Raw genomic sequence first — 14,934 nt, 5'->3', positions numbered from 1 at the left:
TAATGATACATTCATTTAACATTATATAAAGTATTTAAAAAAAATTAAAGCCAACAGGAGACAATTATGTTTTGTTTGCAGTGGGAAAATGCCTGCATGAACTCACTGAGAACGTGCAAAGTACATTCAGCGTATATCTAGACTACAGAATCATACTGATATTACATCTGCTTAACAATCCTGGCTTCCCCCAAAAATGACTGGGATTGGCCCAGGCTAGCCTGATCTCGTCAGATCTCAGAAGCTAAGCAGGGTCAGCCCTGGTTAGTATTTGGATGGGAGACCACCAAGGAATACCAGGGTTGCTGTGCAGAGGAAGGCACTGGCAAAAACCACCTCTGTTAGTCTCTTGCCTTGAAAACCCCATAAGGGGTCGCCATAAGTCAGCTGCGACTTGAAGGCACTTTACACACACACACAAGGTAGCCCTGCATGATCCCAATCCTCACAGAACTACAGTTCCCAGGATCCCCTAGGGAAACAGAATGCCCCTTTTTGCCTCACCAGTTTAATGTCCCTGCCAGGTGGACAGGCTGGTTATTCTGGTCACAAGAAATAACAATGTATTTCCAGCTGCTGGCTTCTGCGAGGTACTTGCAATCCTTGGGGTATTCTTCAGACAGCCTGCAGGTAGTGACCCGGAGTTTGCTGGGACTCTTCTTATATTCCACATTCTTGATCACGTAAGAGTTACCCGCCATGCAAGCGTGATTGATAAGTTTCTTGGGGGCATGGATGAACGTATTGAGCGGCTTGCATCCGCTCCGAGTCAGGGAGATCCTCTTGTTGCGCATCTCGCTGTTACACTTGTTGTGGTCTATGTTGTCCAGCAGTGTCATGTGTTTCCTTTGGAAGGCCTGTGGGTTCTGAGTACGAGAGACGCCGAGAGTGGAGATGGCGATGAGGAACAGCAGGGGTGCTCCATTCAGATACATTTTTTCCCAACTGGATCTGCAGTTTTGAAAACAAAGCAGTGCTCAAGAAACAGGAAAATCTATACTTAGCAATCCTAAACAGGTCTACTTAGAATCTTGGTCAGGTCTATTCAATGGGGCTTACTCCCAGCAAAAGGTTCTAAAGATTGCACTTGTTAGAAATGCAGCGTTACTCCATTTTAAACCCACTGAAATCAATTTAACTGTGTGTAGCACTGCCATGTTAAACCTTAAGGACATTTACAAGCATACCTTGGAGGTATTGCGGGTTTGGTTCCAAGTAAAAGGTAAAGGTAGTCCCCTGTGCAAGCACCGGGTCATTCCTGACCCATGGGGTGACGTCATATTCCTGACCCATGGGGTGACGTTTACTAGGCAGACTTTGTTTACGGGGTGGTTTGCCAGTGCCTTCCCAGTCATCTTCCCTTTACCCCCAGCAAGCTGGGTACTCATTTTATCGACCTCGGAAGGATGGAAGGCTTAGTCAACCTTGAGCCGGCTACCTGAAACCAACTTCCGTTGGGATTGAACACAGGTCGTGAGCAGAACTCAGACTGCAGTACTGCAGCTTACCACTCTGTGCCACGGGGCTGGTTCCAGACCACTGCAATAAAGCGAGTGACACACATTTTTGGTTTCCAAGTGCATATAAAAGTTATGTTTACACTATACTGTAGTCTATTAAGTGTGCAACAGCATTATGTCTTAACAAATGTACTGTAATAATAATGAAAAGTTTGAAATATTGCGAGGATTACCAGTATGTGACACAGACACACGAAGTGAGGACATGCTGTTGGAAAAATGGCACCGATAGACTTGCTTGAGAACGCAATATCTGTGAAGCGCAATAAAGCGAGGTATGCCTGTACTTCATATGATCCTATCTGGCCGCTAAGATCATCAAGCAAGACATTGCTGTGTGCGTCTCTACCCTCAGAAATTCAGCATGTGATAACATGCAACAGCCTTCTCGGTGGTGGCACCAAGACTGCAGAATGCCCTCTAGTCTGAAGCACATTGTCCCCTTCTCTTTCAGGAAGACAGTGGAAACTTTCATTTTCCCAGCAAGCATTCAAGCTAAATTGAATTAGAAATGCTTTGGTCTTTTTAAATAGGTGGGGATATATTTTACAGTGGCTTGTCACTTGATATTTGCGTATTCTGCATTTATCACTGTTGAGCATTTTATGCATGCTTGCTCGTGGCTTTTAGTAAACCGCTCTATGAGAAGCTGCTCTGTGAGAACCGCTCAAATAAATATTTTTATAAATTTGAGCCCTGTGAAAGGGAGGAAAATACAGTGTACAGAAGAAAAAAACACAATGTACTGCATGTTGGGAAAATAGGTGGTAGTGTGCAACTAAGCGAGAAATAGGCCATCTTGTTCGTTTTTCTCATTCAACATTGGCTGCGATTCAAAGGGCCTCCCCCTTTTAAAAGAAAGAATTGGAACAGTACTTACAAGTTTCTTTTCCGCAACTGCCGAACCTACCCGAGCAGTTCCTTCCACCGAAGTTAAGACGTCTGAATGTTCCTTCCCCTGCCAAATCAAGGGAAAAGTCGGCAAGAGACAGAAACGACTGCCACAGATTAAGATTTTTACCTCCTTAACTGACAATGTCTTGGCCTGTTGGAACTTGCCCTCCTTCCTTCAAATCTTTCCAGCTGCATTCAAAACAAGCGAGAGTCTTTGGGCAGATGCAAGATTGACGGATGTATTGCGTCAGGGGCAGAAGGGGGTTCTGAGTAGTGAACGCTTCTGCTGCAATCATTGTTGGACTTTAAGATGCAGCCAAGCTGGTGTGGCAGAGTTAAATGATCTAGGAGGTTACCCGTTCAAATCTCACCTTGACTGCAAATATAAAATATTATTATTACGGCAAATTTTTATTTACATTTATTTATTTATTAAGGTTGTATTTGAATGCTACTTTGGGGGCCTGAGACCCCCCCCCCCATATTCAAACTCTAAAATCCTCATTAAACCGTCTGTAGGATGAATTAAACGAGGACACGACGCCATCAAGCAATTTCAGAGGCCTTACCAAAAAATGAGTTCTCTGCATACAGCCTGCAACTGTTATGCCTATCGGGGGGAAAAGGTTCCACAGCTTGGGGGCTGCCATCGAAAAGGCCCTGCAATGAATTCTCTCACTTCAGATGAGGTAGATGCCTGCAGGGAAGCCTCCCTTGTTGGCATCAGGGTCCACCCAGGTTGGCGGATGAGGCCAGCCTTCAGGTACTTTGGGCCTGTTGTTTTGAAATAGGGTTGCCAGCTCCTGCTCTGCTTCTGATAGCCTCAGCACTGTCAGTCAGAAGTTGGAAGGATGGGCAGCTACAGTTACTAGTGTAATGCCTGAAATCATTATTTGCTATGGGAAAGGTATTAGAAATGTATTCTTTGATTTGAAATATATTCTTTGTAATCAATAAAGTATAATCTGCATTTAGGAATATGCCATACTCAGTGTATAAGAGTTGGCATCTATGATTAAAGTCACACCAAGCACATATATGTTAAAGGCCTTGAGTATAAAGAGGCCCAGCTTTGCTAGTTAGAAGCTAATTAGAGAATCCATAGAAAGCCCTAGTGTGGTTTCATAAGCTGCCCCCCCCCACTCATAAGGGCCAGCTAGGAACACTCCCTTAGTTAGTCTTGACAGATGCCAGGGTCCAAGATAAGAACTTCAGTAGCTTAGGATCAAACAGAGCAGCACCTGACACTGTAGAGTCTTCTTGCTCATTAGTGGACAAGAGATCATAACTTTCTCTGTAACCGCCTTCAAGTTTGGATAGGGTATTCTAATTTAGGGGTCCCGAGTATTGGGCATTTGAGGCTTACGTGTGTATTACGGCTATGTAACCACCCATTATCGAAGTCTATATTCATGCTTGCAACCCTTTGATGTGTGTGTGAATTGTCCTGCGCTTTGGGGCAATTTTCACCAGGCGTTTTGTGTATTGGCCAATAAAACAAACTGCTTTGAATCTTCAACCTCCTGCCGTTTTATTGTTATTGGGTATTGATACAATAAGACAGGCTTATCACTAGCAGAACACTGATTGCACTTTGCACATGCTCAGTGGCACACACTCCCCTCTTATTGAAACACAGGTTACAGGCAAGCCCTAGTTAAAATTGTGTGTTCTTCGCCCAGCATATATCGTCATTACCAGTGTAGAGAGCCAGTGTGGTTTACTGGTTAGAGCAGAACTAGGCCTTGGAAGACCTGGGTTCAAATTCATATTCAGCCAGGAATTCATTGCATGACATTATCGTAGTCACTTAGCTTAACCTCAAAAGGTTATCATAAGGATAAAATGGAAGAAGGGGCTTTGCTTCAGTTCTGTTTTTTAGACTTCTACAACCCAAATCCTATTTCATTGTTTATTGAATATTCCATCCCATTGCTTATATTGACTCACTTTGGGTAATCAGCCTTGAGTCCAAGTGAGAAAGGCGGACTATAAATAGCGTCAATAAAATTAATTTCCGCCACCTTGGGCTCTTCACATGAAAGGAGGCATACAAGTGTGGCAGGTTTTCTTCTCCAAAATAGTTAATTCTTCAAATAACACTTATTTCATTGAGGCCACGGTGGTACATTCCGCTTCCCACCCCCCGCCTCCGGGTGGTACAGCCCACTTTGGAACCCCCCCTGCTGTCATCGTCAACAGTCATGACACTCTTTCTCTTCTCCCCTCATCCAGCTGCAGAAGTGGTACGTTCCACAGCTCCTCCCCCCCCCGTTCCTTCGCGCGCCCTTCGAGGTGGTAGGCGCCGTGCGCTCCGATTGGTCCCGCCGTCCCGCAGTCGACGCCGCTGCCGCCAGAGCCCGTCAGTCAGCGCAGGAACCGGACGGCGGGCGGGTCGGTCGGCGGCCGCTTTCCCCTCCTCGCCTTTTCGCCCACGGGCTCGTTAGCCGGTCATGGCTTCGGGTAGGTTTTTCGCCTTCTCCCTTCGAAGTGGCCGGAGTGCCTATGGGGAAGCGGAGGCTGAGGGAAGAGGGGGGCGTGGCGTGGCGCAGGCGGCAGACTTAAGCGGGGGGGGGGCCTATCTGCCGCCATCTTGGAAAGGTCTGCGCCTGCGCACTCCGGCCCCGCTCTTGGGCTCCTCCCATCAGCTCAAAGACCTTCTTGGCTCTGAAGTGGGTTGGAATTGAGTTTGGGGAGGCTCTGCCCCCTTGACCTGGTCCAACGATGGGGTTTATTTATGTGCAAAATTTACAGTGCATTCCTAAGCAGAGTTTCCCCAGTCTAAGCCCACTGAAATCAGTGGGCTTAGGCTGGAGTATCTCTGTTTAGAATTGCATTGTTAGTTAATATGCTTCGCAGGATGTCCTGACTCCCTGCCCTCTTTATGATTCCCCAAGAGGAAACCTCATAAAACCTATAGTTTTGAACTTCTCCTCAAATAATACAAAAATACTTTACAAACTATTAGCTGAGAAGGATCCTGAGATAACCGAAAACGTGGCAAAATTTCTGACGGTAGTAGTCAACCCGTGGGAATCTAGTCGAAAGTGGAAACACAACATTAAGGAATGATTTATATTAATTTTATTTTACTCTAACTTTTATCCTTTTATGTACTGCAGGTTGTATTATGCCAATAAAGGTATTTGAAATTTTGAATTTGAATATGTACTTAGTGCTTGCATAGGTCTTCTGGAGAACGCGGGCAACACTTTACAAAGCAAGAATATAGTAAACAAGCAACAATTCTTGTTTAGCGCTCTTCAAATATTGTAGTGTTGTAAATTATCTTGGAAATATAGCAACAACCCTGTAAGAGAGTGAGTTTAGTAGTAGTAGTAGCGGTGGTGTATTTCTCTGCCCCCCCCCCCAATATCATAGAATTTGTTTGTTGGGAGTTCTGCCATGGAGCACTGCACAGTTTGAACACCAAGAATGCATTTGCGTAGTACTTTTAGGGAGAGCGTAGGGCTTTGTGTGAAATGGTTTGTACAAATTATAACAACCTTGTAAGGTAGATTTGTACTACCATTGCTACTGCCTACTTTAAAGGGTTGTTATGAGGGTTATAGCAAGGTAACTCAAAACATTGTGCATGTGTCTTGAAAGTGTTGTTGCAACCTTTTAAAGTAAGCACTGGTTAATGATGATGTTTATTTATACTTGCCTGTTTTGCAGGGATGTTGTAAGGGTTGTAACAAGAGTATACAAAAACTGTTTGGAACAGTCAGCTTATATCAAAACATACAGAATATAATCAAAACATTATTTGTTATTTAGCTAAACCTTAACGGTCAGAAAAGAAGAGGATAAGGTTTAGTAGAGGAAAACTAGCAGTCTCTCCAGACCCTGTACAAAAGGGGTTGCCATAGATCGGCTGCGACTTGACGGCACTTTACACACACACACACACACACACACACACACACAGCACTTCAGAAAATAACAAGGTCTTCAGGGTATAAGCTTTCAAGAGTCAACGCTCCCTTTGTTAAGTAACAGACAAAGGAAGTGAGTCTCGAAAACTTATTCCCCCAAAATCTTGTTGGTCTCTAAGGCGCTACTGGACATGAATCTGAAAGAAAATATGTTATTGTTTTATCATTGTTTTTCTCTGCAGTACAGAGTTGTTATAAGAGTGGGGGCAAAAACAATAGAGTATTTGAAGCACTTTCAGAATCGTTGTTACAATCGTTCAGTAGTGCTGTCAGTGTAAATGGCACTTTACGAAGGATAAGAAGACAGATCCCTGCTCCCACGGTTCTTGTGATCTAAATTTCAAGATGGGGAAGAAGGTGGGGATAAACACGGATGCCCATCTTTCGTGACATCATTTTTGAACTTTGTGAAGGAGTCTCCGCAACCAGTTTTCTCTTTTAAAGAGAAAAGAAAAAAAGGGGCCACATGTCTGTTAACTGAGCCATTGTTCATCTGCTTCTAATTCCCTTAGTAAGTCCCCACTGAGAAATTTTGCAATCAAAACTAGATTCCCAAGTAAAACAGTGCTATGAGGGGGTGCTGAATTACCCCGTGGACCTTGCTGAAAACAAAGGATGAGTGATTTCCCCCATTTCAATTTTGTTCTGTATGTGTGTTCTCTATGTTTGCTCCACTTGTCTCCCGGTATCTTAGAGAACTGCCACAATTATTGTCTGAACTGTTGCATGCGTCATCATTGAATCAATGCACACCAGGGACAGCTCCTGTACAGATGCCCACGAAGGCATAAACTGTGCCCGTCCCATCTTCTACTTCAGAAATAATTCTAACAGCCCTGCAATGTAGGCCTGTGCTGTCATGGCCAACTGTAGATGGGGGTGGGGGGGTGGGGAAGCAGGGCAATGGGGCTGAGAAAGTGGTTTGCCTGTGGTGCTCAGAGATGAGGTGAGATTTCAACTGGGCAATTTTGGGTCTTGTGAGACACTGTAGTGGCTGTGTCTGATCTCAGAGGGAGGGATTCTGCTCTTCAAATCTTGTCTGTGCCCTGAACTTGGTTGATTTTAGGCAGACTTCTCAACATTAGCTCGTCTGCAGCACTCTATAAATGCAAAGCTGTTGTGCTCGCTTCCCTGACCTGGATGGCCCAGGCTAGTTCAGTTTTGTCAGATCTTGGAAGCTAAGCAGGGTCAACCCTGGTTAGTACTTAGATGGGAGACCACCAAGGAAGTCCAGGGTTGCTGTGCTGAGGCAGGCAATGGCAACCCACCACTGTCCATCTCTTGCCTGGAAAACCCTGTAGAGTTGCTGTGAGTCGGCTGTGACTCGATGGAACTTTGTACCACCATTGTGCTCACTACTTGAAGGAGTCCTTACGCTGCTGGCGTTGTAGTGTTTGCCTGTGATCAGATGTGGGCCTTCCACGTGATCGTAGAAAATCTGGTTAAACCCTTTTTGCATTAGAAGGTTCAGGCAGAATTTGGCTGCTTGTGGAAGCAATAGCTGACCAGTTCTTAGAAACTCAGCGTGAGAATCCAGTTCTTAGAAACACCTCCCCAAATGTGAGCAGGATTCTGATTTCGTAAACAGTATTAAACAGCTAATGCTGTCCCACTATTCATAGTGGCAGTTTCCCCCCAGCCCCAAACACCTCATTCATGGTGTCTAAAACTGCCCTTGAAGCAAGCAATGACTTGTCCCATTAACATTCCATCTTCTGCTGTTAACACCTCTGATGGATGAAATTATCCTCAGTGATTTTCACCCATTTTGAACCCTGTGTGTGAGTGTGCGTGAGAGAGAACTTCCTGTACATTATGCCCCCCCCCATTTCAAAATGTTTGAGATATATAATCTGTCCCACAGACGAATGTGTTGAGATTTCTGTTATGGTGTTCCTTGATACCTGCTGCTATATGAGAGAGTCTGAATTGTGATATTAATCCAGTACTGGGAGAAGAGGAACAGCACAGTTTATCTCTGGTCTCTTCCGTAAGCTAGATGTAGGGAGATTATCAGTGGGAGAATGCTGCAGATCTTCCAGAGTGCCCTGATCAGGTAGTGAAGATACAATCACACCTGCACATCCTTTGGGGTTCATTGAGAGTCCTGTGCCAGAAAGGCCTGCCACTCACCCATGTTTTGGCTGATGTGGAGAGCTAGCCTCCACCTTCCTAGGGATCTTCTTTGTCTCTGATAATCTGACCCCTATCCAGGATGTCTGATACTGAGGGGTCAACCTCCCACCTTGAGAACCGCACCCCTGCTTTGCCGCTGCAGCTGAGTGGAGACGTAAAGCTAGAGGTTAAAACTGCCACCCCAATATCCCAAAAGCTACCCAGTAATTCTGTCCATCTCCATTCTGCTTCTCCAAACTTGTGGGGTTAGGGTGAAAGCCCTTTTTGTACTAAAAGCGATATTCAAGTGACTGACACAAGAAGTGGTGTATGCATTGCTTCTTGTGAATCAAGTTTCAATTTGCTCAGTGGCTGGAGAGCGGGGGCACGGCTCATAATTCTGTTCTGAGATTGTAACTGTCACGCAGTATGTATTTATATACCTCCCTCCTGCCGTTCAGCCTCCAAAGTATGATTTTAACATAGAAGCAGTTTCTGTTCCCCTCCCCCATGTGTAAGCTCTCAGGCAGCGGCCTTCTGTGTTTGGCCTATGGAAGTCTATAAGGTGCCATGCACACTATTGTTGATGTATAAATAGTTTAAAAAATTGTTATTGTGAACACACTCACCAGTGGCAAAATATGGTTTTAAGAGCAACTCATAAGATCTCTGCTGGTTATCAGAGTCTTCTTTAATGGGAAGGTGTTTACATGCTTCATGGAAGATTGCAGAATACACACATGCTGAATTTTGGAAGGCTCACCTGGTTGCTCGTTGTCTTATGCTTCATTTGTGGCAGTCCCTTTTGACTGGCCTAAAACCAGGTTTCTAATCTGGGTTGCTCACCTCCACTGTGAGCAGTTTTTTTTTTTAAAATTTTATGTAATTCATTTGTACCCCACCTTTCTCCCCAGTGGGGACCCAAATCAGCTTTCATCATTCTCCTCTCCTCCATTTTATCCTCCCTACAACCCTGTGTGGTAAATTAGGCTGGGATTGTGCGTCTGGCCCAAAGTCACCCAGGAAGCTTCCATAGCAGAGTGGGGATTTGAACTTGGGCTTCCCAGATGCTAGTCTGACACAACCACTGTACCATACTGTTTCTCTTCGCAGTTAGTAAAGGAAAGCACTTCCCAGCCCACCTTTTGCATATTGGTTATCCCGTAGCTCATGTTACACAGCCTATCCTGCAGTCCTTGTGCTAGTTTACAGGGCCAGGAGGAATAGAGCAAAGTCCTACGTTTCTGCCCCGCCTGTCTTCCACTGTGGCTGTGTACATGGAGTTCCCAGGCTCTCCACCAGCCTAGCCAGCCATGCTTAGCATTAGATAAGTGACTGTATCATGAGCTTTGTGAACTTCCCCTGCTTCCATAAGTAATAATTCACACACCCTCGTTTCATTGTTCATTAAAATGCTGCCTGATCCCTGCTTTCCTTCCTGATGTGGTTAATAATATAAATATACCAAATATAAAAATACCAAAACAGCTCTGAACTAACAGGTCAAATCGAAAATAGCAGCAAACCAATATACTGCAAATACAGCCAAAAGCCCATAATCCTTAATGGCTGCCTCAGTCCAAGGTGTGCTGAAATAGAAGCAACTTGACCTGAGATAGGAAGTCTGACAAGCAGGAGGCCGTCTAAACCAGGAGTGTCTAACAAAAGGCCCGGGGGCCGAATCCAGCCCTTGAGAGCTCTAATCCAGCCTGCGAGGCAGCCATCCCCCCACTCTCAATCTGGGCTGGCGAGCCTGCTGCAGCCTCGCCAGCGACCCCCACACACACACTCACTCTGGGGCGGCAAGCCCACTGCGACCTCGCTAGCCACCCCCTGCAGCCCCAGTCCGGGCTGGCAAGCCCGCTGCCAATCTGGGCTGGCAATGTCATATCCAGCCCTCGTAACAAATGAGTTTGACACCCCTGATCTAAACCTCCATAAGAACATAAGAAAGGCCCTGCTGGATCAGACCAAGGCCCATCAAGTCCAGCAGTCTATTCACACTGGAAAGTGTTCCAAAGACCAGGTGCCACCATGGAGGAGGTTTTGTGTTACCCATTAACTCAAGCAGTAGTGACATACGGATCAGGGCCTGTGTTGACAGCCTAAGCATGGCGTCGTCCATGTGGCTAGAGCAATTGCAAGATAATTTGTACAATCTTTCCTTCTTATGCTTCATCCCTCCCGCAACCTGTTTTATTTCCTCGTGGTCCTGTGGAGCAGTGATAAAACTCTCCAAGCCGAATTGCTTCTTTCTTGTTTTTACTTCTATATATCTGAAACTTTTCCTTTGGGGAGCATCACCATGATGAAATTTTAAGAATCCCTGCTTCTCTCCCTGATAGAAGGGCTGAAGTGTTTCCCAGAGGATTCTGCATCCTCTGAATAGAAATCAGGCTAATATCAGCGCATAGAATAGTTCCTGATGCTCATCATCAAAAATAAACTAATGCTTCAGGATCATTTTTGGATATAAAGTTATCATGTTGGATGGATTTCTAGTTGGACTCCTATTTGCTTAAATCAAAAATATTTCCTTTTATTTTTAAGATTCTGGAAGTTTCAGCCATTCTGGCGATCAGCAGCAGAGGTATGTTTGTTCAATAAGAACCTTGTAAAAACCTTTTGGAGGAAAATGGGTTTCCCCCTCAGAAGGTATGCTTCTATATGTTCAGGGGGCCGTTTGAATTTTGTTTTGTTCACGATTCTTGCCTGTTGTTTATAATCTTCTTGGGCCCCGGTTCACATAATGCTAACTGTGGTGTAAGATCCACACCGTCTCTGAGCCAATCATTCCCCCTCAGTGGCACACCGGTATCTCCTGCTCGATCTTCTCTCAGTTGAAGGAGAATTCTTGGGGGGAAGGAGAGGTATGGATTTTTCTTTGGCCGTTACAGACCGACAAAACCAGCCTTAAGGAGCAGCCGTGCCCTTGGCTGTCCAGGGAGCGTCCACGAGGGGAGAATCTCAGATGCATTCAATCTCTTCCCTTTCCAAATCCCACTGCCGATAGCTGGAGGGGAGGGCTGTAGGTGATCTGGCTTGCCAGTGGGCAGCTTGCCGGTCGGCGACTTCCAGGGCAGCAAGAGCTTGTCCCCCACGCCCACTCCGTTCCACTTGGCTTGCCAGCAAAAGCCAGAGCTGCAGATAATGTTTTGGCCAGTTCATGCCAACAAACGGTTACAGTTTCAGCTGCTGAGTCCCGGCAAGGTTCCATATGAAAATAGCATTCGTTTGAAACATCCTACGTTTCTCTTGCAGCTATTCAGGGTATGGCAGTCAAGGAAATCTGAACTATGGACAAGCACCACAGGTAGGCTGACTGACCAGCTTTGTGCTGCACCTGTAAAGCTGCCAGTGGCAGAAAGGGTTCTGTGGCCAAGAGCTGGATGCCTTCTTCTACCTCCTTCTTATCTTCTCTTAGGAGGTTTGCAGGGGGACAGTCAGAGCACTGGCCTAAGAGAGCTTGTTGCTCGTGACCGGAAGGAAAGATCCCGGTCTTTCTATGAGCCGAAACTGCAAAATAAGCTTGGATTACTCTTGTACGGCTGCTGTGGCGGCGGCACATCCCCCAGTTTATCGTGACTTGGCCCTAAGAGAACTGGCCAGCACTGAACACAGTTGCATTGAAACTTGGGTCTCACGCCTTGTGTATTCTCCAAGCAGGCATCTGACGGCTGTCAGGCATGGTAACTGATTAGAGGACAGGTGTTGGGAGTGGGCCAGACTCCTACTGAGAGATGTATAAATGGCTCCACAGTTTAGCACTCAGCTGTTCTGCAGTTCCGGCCTCTCTGGCCAATCGGGGCCACCGGTCTTGACCGCCCAGCCTGTGACAAAGCCCAGCCGTAGGGCCTCATTCTCTCCTTTGCCCTCTTGCTGTCGATTGCAGGGTTACCCCGGCTACGAGCAGAGCGGGGAGAGCTCCTCTTATGGGCAAGGGTACGGAAGCTATCACGGCAACTACGGACAAACCCAGACAGGTTTGGCAAGCATGCTGACATTTCTGCACATGTGCACAGTTCGGATACGCCCATTTTACTGAAAGCGTTCCTTGTTGGCTCTTCAGGTTATGGGCAAAGTGGCCAGCAAGGTTATGGCGGTTATGAAACCCAGAACCAGAGCTCCTACGACCAGGAGTCCTACGGCAATCAGGGGCAACAGAAAGATTCGTCAGGAGGGTAAGGGCCCTGTCTGAAACTGATGAGTATGCGGCTAAGGTAACAGCAAACATACTCCAGCTGCTGTCAAGCCTTCTCCTTTGCTCGCTTGAGTCTTGTGTCAGAAAAGGGGACAGGTGTAGGGTTAGTATGCTTGTTGACACCCTTCTGTACACTCCAGGCCCATCCCAAACCTTAGAAAGAGGGAAAGGAGGTTTATTTTATTTATTTTATTCACCTTTTCACAATACAAAAGGCTTTTTTTATTAAAGGTTAAAACAATTTTAAATTTTTTAAAATTTCTGTACACAACAAACAAATATATAAACGAACATATACAATCTTGATATTACAGTTTATATGAAGCTTACTTTTTTGTAATCGCATTTGAATAATTCGCTTATTTGAATTATAATACTCTGTGTTCTGCATATATCTTTGTATCTAATAATAGATTTATTATAAAAACTTGTATTGCATGAATCATTCTTATTCTGTTTTATTTTATTCAATTTCTGCCAGGCTGGGCTCAGGGTGGCTTCCAACAGTAATAGATTACAATGTAAATATAAAAATGAAAACATGTAGTTTAAAACCACAAATCCCAGTTTAACATTAATGATGGTGTCTTGAACTACATAACTACCTCATATGTGTGTGTGTAAAGTGCCGTCAAGTCGCAGCCGATTTATGACGACCCCTTTTGGGGGTTTTCATGGCAAGAGACTAACAGAGGTGGTTTGCCAGTGCCTTCCTCTGCACAGCAACCCTGGTATTCCTTGGTGGTCCCCCATCCAAATACTAACCAGCGCTGACCAACTACCTCATATAGGTGGGGAAAAGTCCTCAATGGTGAAGTTAGTTCAAAATGGTAGTCAGGAGACCAACAATAACCCAGAGATTCCCAAGACCTCCAGGGAAAGAGGACACGAGGGAGGGCAGCAAAGAGAGGGATAGAGGATGGGGAAGGGAAAGGAGGGAGGGAACAGGGCGGAAGGGAAAGGAAGGGAGGGGATCTCCTTTGCCGTCGCTGTCCTCAGCCATTTGCCCGGCGGAACATCTCTGTCTTTCAGGCCCTGCAGAACTGGGCTAAATCCTGCAGGGAACTGGTCTCATTGAACAGATAGTCACGAGACCGGGGCCAGGGCCAATATCCCGCTTCTTGTTTCTGAGCTTTCTTGGAACTGGTCCGAAGATAACTTCCTCCTTAGCCTCTCCCTCCTGCCTCTTACGGAGAGCTCTTCTCTCAACACTCTTGCTTCGTATTGAGAACATTGGCGCTCTGCTGGATCAGATCAAAGATCCAGTTAGTCTGGTTTATTTACCAGAGTGTCCAACCTGATGTCTCTAGTAATCCCACAAGTTGGGCAAAAGTCTGTAGCCTTCCCTGTTGTTGTTCCGCAGCAGCTGGGTTTCAGAGGTATACTGCCTCTGGATGTTGTGGGAGGGGGCGCGTTTCCACCTAGCCATCATGGCTGACCATTAAAACAGCATCTTAATGTCGTTGAAGAGGGTTCCCCTTGCCACGTTTTGTGGGTAGTGCACATTGTGTGAAGAAATACTCCTTCATCTTCTCAAGAGTAGGGCATGACTCTCAAGTGATGTGTCAGATCAACTATGTCAGCAATCCCAAGCAGGTCTGCTCAGAATCCTGGTGGTGGTGGAGAGTGCCGTCAAGTCGCAGCTGACTTCAGGCAGCCCAGGAGGGTGTTCAAGGCAAGAGACTTCCAGAAGTGGTTTGCCATTGCCTGCCTCTGCATCACAACCCTGGACTTCTTTGGCCATCTCCAAGAACAAACTAGGGCTGACCCTGCTTATCTTGAGAGTCAGCGTGGTGTAGTGGTTAAGAGCGGTGGGCTGTAATCTGAGAGAACCGGGTTTGATTCCCCATTTCTCCACATGAGCTGCTGATGCTAATCTGGTGAACTGGATTTGTTTCCCTACTCCTACACATTAAGCCAGCTGGGCTAGTCACAACTCTCTTAGAGCTCTCTCAGACCCACCTGACTCACAGGGTGTCTGTTGTGGGGAGTGGAAGGGAAGGTGATTGCAAGCTGGTTTGACTCTTCCTTAAGTGCTAGAGAAAGTCGGTATATAAAAACCAACTCCTCTTCTTCTTCAAATTCAGACTGAGATCGGGCTAGCCTGGGCTATCCACATCAGGCAAGAATCCTACTCGGGTCTATTCAATGGGGCTTACTCCCAGGAAAATATTCTTAGAATTGCAATGTACAGAGGGCTTCCAAAGATAATGTGGCTGCTGGATGTCTTTTGCCTTAGGACAGGGACTGTTCTTCCAGTGTCTTC

General features: G+C 45.9%; 2 protein-coding genes across 2 annotated transcripts in view; one reads left to right on the top strand and one right to left on the bottom strand.

Annotated features, from left to right (window-relative positions):
* Positions 1–500: 500 nt before the first annotated feature.
* Positions 501–935, bottom strand: LOC130491273 (ribonuclease pancreatic-like). The gene has a single exon (XM_056864985.1). The coding sequence runs from the start codon at positions 933–935 to the stop codon at positions 501–503; it is 435 nt and encodes a 144-aa protein (XP_056720963.1).
* Positions 936–4,822: 3,887 nt separating this feature from the next.
* The window catches only part of TAF15 (TATA-box binding protein associated factor 15), a 33,151-nt gene continuing 23,039 nt past the window's right edge, over positions 4,823–14,934 (top strand). The window contains exons 1-6 of the mRNA XM_056864847.1: positions 4,823–4,877; positions 11,018–11,057; positions 11,729–11,780; positions 12,360–12,450; positions 12,537–12,648; positions 14,430–14,452. Of these exons, the coding sequence (XP_056720825.1) occupies positions 4,868–4,877; positions 11,018–11,057; positions 11,729–11,780; positions 12,360–12,450; positions 12,537–12,648; positions 14,430–14,452 (328 nt within the window). The 5' untranslated portion in view covers positions 4,823–4,867. The remainder of the gene's footprint in view (positions 4,878–11,017; positions 11,058–11,728; positions 11,781–12,359; positions 12,451–12,536; positions 12,649–14,429; positions 14,453–14,934) is intronic.

Source organism: Euleptes europaea, chromosome 19 (assembly GCF_029931775.1).
Source record: "Euleptes europaea isolate rEulEur1 chromosome 19, rEulEur1.hap1, whole genome shotgun sequence".
NCBI classification, from domain to species: Eukaryota; Metazoa; Chordata; class Lepidosauria; order Squamata; family Sphaerodactylidae; genus Euleptes; species Euleptes europaea.
The sequence above is the reverse complement of the archived record's forward strand: the minus strand, read 5'-3'. Positions and strand labels throughout refer to the sequence as shown.

What these genes read in the sequence shown, in the direction of transcription:
- LOC130491273 (XM_056864985.1), bottom strand. Translation starts at nt 935, where the DNA reads ATGTATCTGAATGGAGCACCCCTGCTGTTCCTCATCGCCATCTCCACT.